Here is a 13640-nt window from a genome sequence, read left to right as displayed (position 1 = left end):
TGCATGTCATTCGGAAATCAAGGTGCCAGAGTCTGGAGGAAGACTGGGGAGAAGGAAATGCCAAAATGCCAGAAGTCCAGTGTCAAGTACCCACAGTCAGTGATGGTCTGGGGTGCCGTGTCAGCTGCTGGTGTTGGTCCACTGTGTTTTATCAAGGGCAGGGTCAATGCAGCTAGCTATCAGGAGATTTTGGAGCACTTCATGCTTCCATCTGCTGAAAAGCTTTCTGGAGATGAAGATTTCATTTTTCAGCACGACCTGGCACCTGCTCACAGTGCCAAAACCACTGGTAAATGGTTTACTGACCATGGTATCACTGTGCTCAGTTGGCCTGCCAACTCTCCTGACCTGAACCCCATAGAGAATCTGTGGGATATTATGAAGAGAACGTTGAGAGACTCAAGACCCAACACTCTGGATGAGCTAAAGGCCGCTATCGAAGCATCCTGGGCCTCCATAAGACCTCAGCAGTGCCACAGGCTGATTGCCTCCATGCCACGCCGCATTGAAGCAGTCACTTCTGCCAAAGGATTCCCGACCAAGTATTGAGTGCATAACTGTACATGATTATTTGAAGGTTGACGTTTTTTGTATTAAAAACACTTTTCTTTTATTGGTCGGATGAAATATGCTAATTTTGTGAGATAGGAATTTTGGGTTTTCATGAGCTGTATGCCAAAATCATCCGTATTAAGACAATAAAAGACCTGAAATATTTCAGTTAGTGTGCAATGAATCTAAAATATATGAATGTTAAATTTTCATCATGACATTATGGAAAATAATGAACTTTATCACAATATGCTAATATTTTGAGAAGGACCTGTATAGTGAGAGTAGATCTCACTTGTCAGTCCCACACATAAAACTGAATGATCTTTCTCAAACATTCTTCCAAAGTCCTGTCCAGATGGCTGAAATTGTTGGCCACATGTACAGTCACATAAATGTGCACAGATGCAGATATACAAACACAGCTTTGAGTGGAGTTACGGGTTGTGGGTAAGCCACCTGGCCCATGTAGAACCTGTAGACTCTGATAAGTTGTAAATAAAAAACGGTAAGGAAGTAATGACATAAAAGATTGATAAAATGATGATTTAGATGTAAAAATGTTTTAATTCAACCTAGATGTGTTTTTTCTGGCAGGAAATCAGACAGGTTAATCTCAAACAACAATAAAACAAGTAAAAGGTATTAGTATTTATTTTTATTTATATTTTAGAAAAAAATATATGGCTTGTTGAAAATTATTTCTACCCTTTTAAATAATCAGTGGAATGCTGACCAGCTTTTCACATGTTTCCACTGGTATTTTGATGTCTTTTTAGTGATGTGTTCCATGTCTTTGACCTTGGAAGACGTCCTCGCTATCACCCTAATCTATAGCTTCTTACAGAAGAAACATGTTGGTAAAACTAAAAGATTGCTTACCTAAATCTGCCAGGGCTATGAATAAGTGTATACATTATGCCTACATTATGCCAGGTTGACTCACAAAGGTTGATGCTCAATGAGAAAATACAAAAAGGACCCACAGCTTTGTTCTTTGCTTTGTGACATGTTTCCTTTAATCATTTAGCTGAAGTTCTTCTCTTTGCCATCACTGTTCCCTCATTCTTCTCTGTCATACTCTATTTGACTTCTCCATCCCATGCTTTATTTTCTCCTGTATAATACCCAGGTTGTTCAGTGTTGTCCTGGAGATGATAACCAAAGATGCTGACTCTGGGGGGCAGACTGGAGGTAAACCAGGGGGGTTTGACGTGAAGGCCCTCAGAGCCTTTCGCGTGCTTCGACCTCTTCGCCTTGTTTCTGGAGTCCCCAGTGAGTCAATGCAGAAATCATTCAGCATGTGTTGATTTCTATGAGTCCAAGGGGGACTCATAGAAATCAGAAATGTTGACCTTACTCATCACTTTCATTTGTATTAAAATGCATTGTTAAGCGACAGAGCTTAAGTAGTTGGCTTGTAAAGACAGAGGTGACTTAGAGAGCAAAGTGGCTTTCAGAACTTAACTGAAACCATTCGAATTTTGAGTCCAGATAGATACAGTATCTATCGCTACGCCCCTCAATGAGACGATACAGCATGATAGGTTGATGAGAACTAGATGGGATGATATTTTAAAGACAACATAGCAGGGCAACTCAAGAAATATTTCTTTTTTCCTTCAAAATAAGCACAGAAGCAACAGGGTGTCATCACCAGATGATGTTATGTGCCAACAGAAACTGGACTGCTTCACAAGACAAACTTCAGTCTTATCCGTTTTAGAAACATATTTTTGACTGATTTAAAACTAATCCAAAAAAAAGATTTAAAAACTAATTAACTCAGAAACAAGCAGGCTCGGTCTGATTTTTGCTTTAAACACAACACAGCCTTAAAGATACACACCTGGGCTCTACAGCACTCCACACATGGTGTAAGATCAGGTCACTGTTTAACAGCAGTAGAGGGTCAGGATCACAGGTGGATGTTGTATTCTTGCTGCATAGTGTTAATTTTCTTCAAGAACACCAATAATGAGCAGATAAAAGGGAAGCACTCATCATCATTGGAAATATGAAATGTGCTCTTTGCAAACTTAAAGAGCTTTAGACCAGTTAGTCACATGTTAATATGTGGGAAGCTTCATCTGCAGACAGCAAAAAATTAGAATTTTGTAACAAGATAAAGTTACGCCTAAAACGGTTGAAGGTTTAATTAAATGTGACCTGTCATTTATAGTCTCCTGCAAAAACAGCGTGCACGTCTCCCTTCCTGTCTCTTTATCTGACACATAACAGTAAACAGTCAATGGTTATCGCCATCAGTGAGTCTTCGAATAAAGACGGAGATATAGTCACTCCAGGATATTATGAATGACTGGACAGTCCAAATGCATCATAAACTAGACCAATGGCCTGGTTTTAAAAGTCTTGTTGTTATTTATATGATTAGTATTTCTAATGTTTTGGAGTTCATCAGATAGTCTAACATTTTCACACTTTTCTATAGCACATTTAAAAACAACCATGGCTATGGACCATACATCAATAAAACATGAAATAAGCATTAAATAATTTAATTAATAAAAGTACATTAAAGAACAATATTGTTATCATAGCTCAAAAATATTTACAGAAACAACCATACAAATTCAAAAGGAGGATTATGTTTCCTCAACAATGTATTTGTTTCCACTACATCTTATATAAATAACCATAAATTTTTTTTTTTTTTAAATGCTCTTTTGCACAGATTGCATCTCTACAGTTCCTACTGGTGATGATGGTGCTTTCTTCCCTGCTTCTGTTTCCCACACATATGACTTTACATCTACATTGTGCGCTGATCGGTTTGCATTATTTGAGTTTCCATAGCAGCGGATCATTGGGCTGTTTGAGGCAGGAAAGAACTGCTGGGAAACATGAAGATTGACTTGCAAATGTCTTTTTAGCTCTGCTTTGTGCAGTTTCACTAGGCTGTAGCATAGACAACAAGGTCTGGGCTTTTGTGAACGTCGTGTCATTGTGAAATCTGATAGAAGGGTTAAACGGTCTGTTTGTTTTCATGTGTGTACAGCTGCTTTACATACAGAATGTCGTCTGTATACTAACTGGTATTTGGATAATCATGAGTTCACCACCAGTGTGTCTTCTATTTTACTCAAACAATTGTTGCATTGATTTTACTCACAAAGACATTTTTATCATTTTAATCCAACACTATATTTTATTATTTTCTTTTAGTGTTTTTTTATTTGAAAGAAGGAGAATTTTTTTGTTGATTTAATAAAATGCTTTGGACATTAGAAATGTATTCAGTAGGTGACACTTTCCTGAGACTAATTCTTTATAAAAATGCCAACTTACTGAAGCCTGAACTATGAAAGTATTTGTGTCCAACTGTTGGAAGTTTAAAGAAGGACATTGTTTTATGATCATGAAATAAATATAAAAAATAAACTACAAACAATGTCCTGCTAAAGCATCTATTGTGGTCTTTAGTTATGTTGATGTTATAATTTGCTGACCTCAGTGTATGTTTACAGGTTTACAGGTGGTTTTAAATTCTATAATTAAAGCCATGGTCCCCCTCCTTCACATTGCTCTGCTGGTCCTCTTTGTAATCATCATCTACGCCATCATTGGTCTGGAGCTCTTCATTGGAAAAATGCATGCCACATGCTATGTGATAAAAACAGGTAAAGCTATTTGTAAAGCACCTTTTTTTATTATTCAGTTAGTTTCTATCTTTACTTCACACTAAACAGACAAAGTGTAGATCTAAGATAACGGTAAATGCATCTTGAATGTGAATGGTGACAAGAAACTGAAAACAGGACAGAACACCAGATGGTGGATTAAATCTGGCGATTTAACTGACTGATATCTAGCTATTATGTAAACACACTTACCCTTTACCCAAGCATTGCTTTCAAAATAGCACAGTTATTCAAGAAATGAGGACAAGTCTGTCGACAAATACGCATATGTAAATACAAAAACAAAATAATAATAATACAGCGCAAGATGGTTTCTTCTTTCAGTTGTTGTTTATTGGCTCAGAGAAGCACATTTAGTTTGTGGTTTTTCCTGTTGGGGGTTGGAATAAACAGGTCAAGACAACATGGATTCATGGGTACTTAAACCAATTAACATTTTTTGCAAAATTATAGCAACAGTTGTTGAAAAAGGAAAACATAAACTGACGGTTTTTTTTAGATTGAGCAACACAAGGTTTTAGCCAAAACATCAACATTAACATGTGCAAGCTGTATACAGTGGTGTTTTTTGATATAGGCCATATAGGCAGTTATCTGGGCAGTATTAGAAAGTGAGCGGGTGGTTGGTTTGCACACGAGCCCCAGACAATGTTCTTGTTCTCGTCGTCTTCCGCTTTATCCGGGACCGGGTCGCGGGGGCAGCAGACTCAGCAGAGACGCCCAGACGTCTCTCTCCCCAGACACCTCCTCCAGCTCCTCCGGGGGGAGCCCAAGGTGTCCTGGGCCGTCTCCTGGGCCTCCTCCCGGTGGGACGTGCCTGGAACACCTCCCGAGGAAGGCGTCCAGGAGGCATCCAGTATAGATGCCCGAGACACCTCAACTGGCTCCTCTCAATGTGGAGGAGCAGCGGCTCTACTCCGAGCCCCTCCCGGATGGCTGAGCTCCTCACCCTATCTCTAAGGGAGTGCCCGGCTACCCTACGGAGGAAGCTCATTTCAGCCGCTTGTATCCGGGATCTCGTTCTTTCGGTCATGACCCAAGGTTCATGGCCATAGGTGAGGGTAGGAACGTAGACCGACCGGTAAATCGAGAGCTTCGCTTTTCGGCTCAGCTCTCTCTTCACCACAACGGACAGCGCCCCCATTACTGTGGCATCCGCACCGATCCGTCTGTCGATCTCCCGCTCCATTCTTCCCTCACTCGTGAATAAGACCCCGAGATACTTAAACTCCTCCACTTGAGGCAGGAACTCCCCTCCAACCTGAAGAGGACAAGCCACCCTTTTCCGGTCGAGAACCATGGCCTCGGACTTGGAGGCGCTGATTTTCATCCCTGCCGCTTCACACTCGGCTGCGAACCGCCACAGTGTGTGTTGTAGGTCTTGGCTAGAGGGGGCCAGCAGGACCACGTCATCTGCAAAAAGAAGAGACGAAATCCACTGGTCCCCAAACCAGACCCCCTCCAGCCCTTGGCTGCGCCTAGAAATCCTGTCCATAAAAGTTATGAACAGGACCGGTGACAAAGGGCACCTTGAACCGCCACCTTAACGTGGTGGAGCGGTTTGAGTGCTCGAATGATCCTAGAAGCTATGTTGTCTGGGGCTTAAATGCCCCTGGTAGGGTCTCCCATGGCAAATAGGCTCTAGGTGACGGGTTTGACAAAGAGCGGTTCAAGAACCCCTCATGACGACTACGAAATCGAGGCACGTGACGTCGCCCTGTACGGCGGAGCCGGGTCCCACCCTGGAGCCAGGCCTGGGGTCGGGACTCGTTTGAGAGCGCCTGGTGGCTGGGTCCCGCGAGACCATCCCCCAGTGGGCCCACCACCTGCGGGAGGGAGGGACCGGTGCAAAGAGAATTGGGCGCTGGACGAAGGTGGAGACCTCGGCGACCCAATCCCCGGATGCTTAGGCTGGCTCAAGGGACATGGAATGTCACCTCGCTGGGGGGAAGGAGCCTGAGCTTGTGCAGGAGTTCGAGAGATATCGACTAGAAATAGTCGGGCTCACCTTCACGCACAGCGTGGGCTCTGGAACCCATCTCCTCGAGAGGGGCTGGACTCTCTTCTACTCTGGATCTCTTCTACTCTGGAGTGGCCCATGGGGAGAGGCGGCGGGCTGGTGTGGGTATGCTTGTCGCCCCCCAGCTCAGCCATCTAGTGTTGAGGTTTACCCCAGTGGATGAGAGGGTCGCATCCTTGCGCCTTCGGGTTGGGGAGAGGTCTCTGACTATCATTTCAACCTACGGGCCGAGTGGTAGTGTGGAGTACCCAGCCTTCTTGGCGTCCCTGTCGGGGGTGCTGGATAGTGCCCCTCCCGGGGACTCCTTTATTCTGCTGGGGGAATTCAATGCCCACGTGGGAAATGACAGTGACACCTGGAGAGGCGTGATCGGGAGGAATGGCCTCCCCGATCTGAATCCGAGCGGTGTTTTGTTATTGGACTTCTGTGCTAGTCATGGATTGTCCATAATAAACACCATGTTCAAACATAAGGGTGTTCATCAGTGGACTTGGCACCAGGACACCCTAGGCAGGAGGTCAATGATCGACTTGTCGTATCATCAGACCTTCGGCCGCATGTTTTGGACACTTGGGTGAAGAGAGGGGCTGAGCTGTCCACTGATCACCACCTGGTGGTGAGTTGGATGCGCTGGGAGAGGGGATAGCCGGACAGACTTGGCAGGCCCAAGTGCATAGTGAGGGTCTGCCGGGAACGTCTGGCGGACCACTTGGCCAGGGATGTATTCAACTCTCACCTCTGGGAGAGCTTTGACCAGATTCCGAGGGATGTTGGAGACATAGAGTCCGAGTGGACCATGTTCTTCGCATCTATTATCGATGCTGCCGCCTGTAGCTGCGGCCGTAAGGTCTGTGGTGCCTGTCGCGGCGGGAATCCCCGAACCCGGTGGTGGACACCGGCAGTAAGGGACGCTGTCAAGCTGAAGAAGGAGTCCTATTGGCTGTGGTTGGCTTGTGGGACTCCTGAGGTGGCTGACGGGTAACGTGGGGCCAAGCGTGCCACGGCCCGGGCGGTGGCAGAGGCAAAAACTCAGACCTGGGAGGAGTTCGGTGAGGCCATGGCGAAGGACTACCAGTTGGCCTCGAAGCGATTCTGGCAAACTGTCCGGCGCCTCAGGAGGCGGAAGCAGCGTTTCGCCAACACTGTTTACACTGGGGGTGGGCGGCTGCTGACCTCGACTGGGGACTTTATCGGCCGGTGGAAGGAGTACTTCGAGGATCTCCTCAATCCTGCCGTCACGCATTCCCTGGTGGAAACAGAGGCTGGGGACTCGGGGTTGGACTCTTTCATCACCCAGGCTGAAGTCACCGAGGTGGTTAAAAAGCTCCGCGGTGGCAAGGCTTCGTGGTTGGATGAGATCCGCCCTGAGTACCTCAAGTCTTTGGATGTTGTGGGGCTGTCATGGTTGACATGCCTCTTCAACATTGCGTGGCGGACGGGGACAGTGCCTCTGGATTGGCACACGGGGGTGGTGGTCCCCCTACATAAGAAGGGTGACCGGAGGGTGTGTTCCAACTACAGGGGGATCACACCCCTCAGGCTCCCTGGTAAGGCCTACGCCAGTGTATTGGAGAGGAGAGTCCGGCCGATACTCGAACCTCGGCTTCAGGAGGAGCAGTGTGGCTTTCGTCCCGGCCGTGGAACACTGGACCAGCTCTATACCCTCTACAGGGTACTCGACAGTTCATGGGAGTTTGCCCAACCGGTACACATGTGTTTTGTGGACCTGGAGAAAGCATTCGACTGTGTCCCTCGTGATGCCCTGTAGGGGGTGCTCCAGGAGTATGGAATCGGGGGCCCTTTATTAGGGGCCATCCGGTCTTTGTACAAGCGGAGCAGGAGTTTGGTTCGCATTGCCGGCACTAAGTCGGACCTGTTTCCGGTGCATGTTGGACTCCGTCAGGGCCCCAGACAATGGTCCTCTGAAATTCTTATTCCTTCTATGCAGGTTTATTAAATGGGGAGTTGGGTAGGCATTCTAAGTTTGCTGCTAAAAATAGAGAGACTAGCATATGTGCTTCTGCAGGACTGTGATGTATTTTATCCTAACCCAAAATGTCCTGTTTGTAGGCAGATGTGTGTCTTATGGTAACATTGTGTCATTTAACCTTGATAATGCTGTCAATATTGCAAGCATCAATGGCTTTTAATGTAAAAAATTAAGTGAAACAAGTTGAGTCTTGTCACGTCTATAAAATATGATAATTTATTTAGTTTGTTTGTACTGTTATGAAGGGTGTAAAATTTAAATTATGCTACTGTGTAAGGACTAAGTTACAAAGGTAACTTAATCTCTGAGTAAGTTACTTTTGAGTAAGTACTTTTTTAACCTGTTCTTTTATAATTAATGCTCGCTGACTGCCTTGGGCCTGAAGTTCAATGCTATTAACACAGACAATGGGTTTCCCAAAGTGTTCAATTAGTTATTTGCTAAATTAATCAGAAAGTAGGTCAGACTGCCATAAGTTGGGGCCACTCAAAGCATTTGTCATGCTGAGATGATTGAATCTTCTACAGTGCATACAGAGCGTCTGCTTAAAGTAGCATGAGATTAAGTAACAATGTAAAACTGTTATTGCGGCTAAATTTAATTAGTCCTTACATAAAGTTCAGAGCAGTGATACACAGTTGTGTTAAATATGTAATCTTAGAGTTGCAACGTTCATGCTGCAGAATGTTTGCAAAAAATATGCAGCAGCCTGACTTAGATGGTGAACAAATCACATATGCTACAGTATCAGATGCACAGAAATGTGATTCTAAAGTGGGTTTTTTTACTTCAAGAAGTGTATCTTCTTTTGCCAGTGAGATAAAAACATATATGCAATAATGTGAGGCATGTAGGAATTGAATGAGTGAGATTTGAAAGGTCATTTACTGTAACTGTTTAAAATTGATTATGTTTCTCTCTGTGGTAAACTCAAGTCATCTCATGTGAAGATTATAACACAAAAATGGTTATCCAGGTCAATTCAATACAGATGAAGATGTATATTTTTTTAAGCTTTGTTTGTCTTAAGCATCTAGTGTGCTGTGGGGTTCATATTAAGAAATGACTGGTCTCAGCCTGTTTGTGTTTACACATCCAGGAGACCTTGCAGAAGAGGAGCCTGGGCCATGCGCCGTCTCAGGGCACGGTCGCCGTTGCCTGGTCAATGGTACCATTTGCAGAGAGGGCTGGCAAGGCCCCAACAACGGCATTACCAACTTCGACAACTTTCTGTTCGCCATGCTCACTGTTTTCCAGTGTATCACCATGGAAGGCTGGACTGACGTTCTCTACTGGGTAATCTAATATTATAAAAATGACTCCAAAGCCTGAATCTGTTACCAAATTCGTGTGCGAGAAAAATAAAAAATGTTTTTTAAAACAAAAGTTAATCTGTGATACAATTTAAATGGAAATAAATAAAGACAATGTCACAAATCTGTCAAGACTTATTTTCCAGAAAATAAGTTTGCATTTTTTATACTTAAGATGATACAGGATGCTACATTTTCACCATGAAACATTTCCTTTACATTTAAAACATATTTTGGCTTTGAAGTCACAATAAACTGAGAAGAAGAGATTCTGCATGATATTAGGAAGGTAAACCTTGTTTAGTACATCATCTTTCAACACAGCAAAGTAGCTGCAAATTATTGTAATTTGAGAGAGCATGGATCACCATATTTGTGCTGAAATATCTTTGAAACCTTTCAGATTGAAACTCACATTAGAAGCATACACATGGGTCACACTGACATGGCATGATTTCTTTCAGAGCCGCAGCCTGAACAATGAGCTTTTTTGAATAAACAAGTGTCATAAATTTAAAAAGCTGGTCTCAATTGAAATCTCTCAGCTTCTCATTAGCAAAAACAAGTAATGGCTTTTCATTAGCCAAAACACTCATGAGTTTGATCTTGGTCCACCCACTCCTGTATACTGATGGTAACACTCATCTGTGAAATGATGAACCTCTCCCCCTCTTCCTCCTCTGTCCTCCTAAACTCCTGTTTTTCATCCTTTATACACATTTTACTGCTTTTTTCATGTATGTGTTGCCATGGCAATTTGATGCTATTAGTGGAGTTCTATTGCTGGAAAGAAGACGGTTTGACAAACTTATAACAACAGAGAACTGATTCATGGATGGATGGTTCTTTACACTACATGTGCCCTGTAACCTTTTCTACTTCATTGGGTGACCTTAACAGTTTACACAGGGTGGGTGGCAGAGTGATGTGGTAGCTAAATTTGTGAACGAAGCTGGGTAGAAACTCATTTGAGTGACTGTAAATTTAAAAAAAGCCAAATTTCTGTTTCTTGAGGAGCAAGGATGCAACAATCAGAAATGTTTTGGCTGGTTTTTGATCTCAAACCTCTTTGATCTGCTGATTGCAGTTTTAGTGGATTCTGATTTTCGTTTATGAGCTCTAAATCAAAAAAGATAATGTTTTACTCTGTGCATAACATAAAACATAACTCTTTAAAATATGCATTTTATAGTGCAAAATAAAACAATAACTTTCACAGTAAAAGTTCCAAGTTATCTATAGATACAGTAAAATGCTCCAGTTCATGAGAGAGAGGTATGCCTAAATATATGTAAATATAAACACAACTAAAAGAAATTACAGCATATCCCATTTACTGGTTTGAAAGACAGATTATAACTATCCTTTTTTTACAACTGAAAATGTAAATGAGCTCAATATAACAAGATATTAATTTTTTCCGACAAGATCCAGTCCAAATAAACGACAGCTGCTTCCGCCTTAATATTTGAGAGGATAAAGCTCTGATTTGCTATTATGTGTTGAATAATTTAAATGCATCTATTGTTGCTATAAAAGAGCTTTAACAAGCCTTTCTATCATGAATGATGATTGGTTATTTATATTAGGAGCCAAGGTGACATCACACCGTGTGGGTGTGTGTGTGTAGAGTATATTACATGTGGAATTTCCAATAGCTTGCAAACATTTCTAAAGCCTTGACACAGCAGTTTACTCTTCCAAGGATTAAAACGATACGTTCAGCTTCCTATTGTATGTGGAATATTAACTTACTGTTTAAAGCATCCTGAAGGAACAGCAGACATACTTTTGAGGGCAAAATACAGACTAATTTCTGGAAGCTTCCTCCAGCTGCCTCTAGCTTAATGTTTAAACATCTGAGGGATACAGAAACACCGACTGATATTTCCTTCATAAACAACAACAAAAAAAGAGAATCTATTTCCAGTCTTTATGAGGCGCTGGTAAAGAAAACAATATAAATTATTGTGTTTCACACAAGGTGTCTGTTGCTATTCCTCCTGTTCATATTGGCCAAGTAAACATTATTAACTGTCTGATATGCTAAAGGCTCTTGATGAAGATTTTAGTAAGTTTAATTAAGGTCTATTTGTGTAGCATCATTTCATTAATCTTTATCATCTTAATATATTTAATTAAAAAAAACAGCTTTAAAACACAGCAAAACCACTGAATGAAAAAAGACAGAATTAGTAGTAGATAAAAGTGTACTGAGTGGATTTATTCAACATAGTTTTTGATGAGTGTGGAATTGTCTAAGCCCTGCAAAAATTATTGGCACCCTCTAACAATAAGCTTTGGGCATTTTCTTTTGCCTCTCCTACTATCCTCTACAATGCGTGTAACAGCAACTTAGCCAGGGTTATCATCCAGCCTAGTTTGTCATAGTTCCAGTTGTTTAGAATTTTAAAATGATTCATTACTCAGATATGCTCATGTTCAGGTAAAGAGGTGGTTTCCTGAAGCCGTTTCATGATTTACAAAGATCAAAACACATCTGCCTTAAAAGAGTCACATGTTCTCTTGTCTTTCCCATTTTGAGAAGTGGCTAAAAGAAACCATCTATAATACAAACATGTAGTTAAATCTATTCTCTATAAATTGTTATGGCTGTCAATAAGTGGGGCAACAGTGATTTTGTTAGAAAAAACTAAAACAAAAGAAAGAAACAAAAAACAAGAATTATTTCTCAGCATGGGATAATGCTGATGCAGTGGAAGATAAAATTATATTAAGGCTTTTCACACCTTATTATAAGGGTTGCCAATAAGCTTTCTGTTCCTCTGTAAAATTGTCAGGGAGGAAAGAGGAATATTACACAGTAGCTGATATAAAAGCTTTTAAATTACTACACAATTTTATGAATCTTTTTCATAACAATACATTCTTTCCTTTAATTTTCCAACATGCTTCATTACAAGCGTCACAGTTAAAAAGAGCACAGTGATCTTTTTTTTTTTTCCAGAGATTATAGTTTTCATAACTGAACATCATTTAAATACATCATACCAAACTAGTACTTTTACTTTTACATGTTGTGTACATTGCAACTGCTAATACTTTCCTAATTTTGTTTAGATATTCAGGCAAGATTTTTCCAAAGTGAGCTACCGTTGATTAAATATTTTCTGATGCAGATGAACGATGCGATGGGCTTTGAGCTACCATGGGTCTACTTTGTCAGTCTGGTCATCTTTGGGTCCTTCTTTGTTCTGAACCTGGTCTTGGGAGTGTTGAGTGGGTAGGTTTACATTTTTATTGTTTTCTTTTCAGAAAGGTGATGCAGTTTTTTTTAATCCTCAAATCTAAGATTAATGTAACTGTAAATCTTTTGACTATTATTAACTGATGCATCGTATTAAATGTATGGTGTGATTTATTGGTGATTGTTATGCTGACTAATGTTCTGAAGGAATTGAAATAAACAGGGTCTCCTGCATGTGTGCTGCCTCTTTTCTCCTTGCAGAGAGTTTTCCAAAGAGCGTGAAAAGGCCAAAGCTCGAGGTGATTTCCAGAAGCTGCGTGAGAAGCAGCAGCTGGAGGAGGACCTGAAGGGCTACCTGGACTGGATCACGCAAGCCGAAGACATCGATCCTGAGAACGAGGAGGAGGGAGATGAAGAGGGCAAGCGTAACCGTGAGTTACCTGGATTTTATTGATTTTTGTTCGCATTTTATTCTTGTTTATCAGCAGGAAGAATCCAACCAGAACTGTGAGCTTCTTTTCTTCTTCATTCTTTCAAACGCACAGCATGTTCATGAATGTTAGCATCAATTCACCACCTAACAAAGATCTGTTATGTCTGAAATGAAAGATTCAAAAATAAATTCGAAACTTTAATACCAGATCATTTCAAACTTGTAATTTGGTTTTGATTTTTTTTAACTACATCTGAAAGGAGGATCAGTGCCTGTGTGCAGTTACATAATAAACATGGGATGGTGCAGGAAGCATACATTTTTGTAAAAATCCCACAGATCTCAAATTTTGTGTACTACAATGCCTTGCAGTCAGTTCATATGCACCTGTCAGTCTTCATGTTCTCCAGTATCTGCACTGCTTTACCACTGCTGCTGCTTCTGTCATTGTTGTTTAAGGTG

The 13640-nt window shown here is 41.7% G+C and overlaps 1 protein-coding gene across 1 annotated transcript in view; it reads left to right on the top strand.

Moving 5' to 3' along the window:
- cacna1db (calcium channel, voltage-dependent, L type, alpha 1D subunit, b) overlaps window positions 1–13640 on the top strand; it is a 114165-nt gene that overhangs the window by 52213 nt on the left and 48312 nt on the right. Inside the window, exons 5-9 of the mRNA XM_047367138.1 lie at window positions 1685–1827; window positions 4041–4193; window positions 9324–9520; window positions 12678–12781; window positions 13007–13176. Coding sequence (XP_047223094.1) covers window positions 1685–1827; window positions 4041–4193; window positions 9324–9520; window positions 12678–12781; window positions 13007–13176 — 767 coding nt within the window. The remainder of the gene's footprint in view (window positions 1–1684; window positions 1828–4040; window positions 4194–9323; window positions 9521–12677; window positions 12782–13006; window positions 13177–13640) is intronic.

Source organism: Girardinichthys multiradiatus, chromosome 1, assembly GCF_021462225.1.
Source record: "Girardinichthys multiradiatus isolate DD_20200921_A chromosome 1, DD_fGirMul_XY1, whole genome shotgun sequence".
Taxonomy (NCBI): domain Eukaryota; kingdom Metazoa; phylum Chordata; class Actinopteri; order Cyprinodontiformes; family Goodeidae; genus Girardinichthys; species Girardinichthys multiradiatus.
The sequence above is the reverse complement of the archived record's forward strand: the minus strand, read 5'-3'. Positions and strand labels throughout refer to the sequence as shown.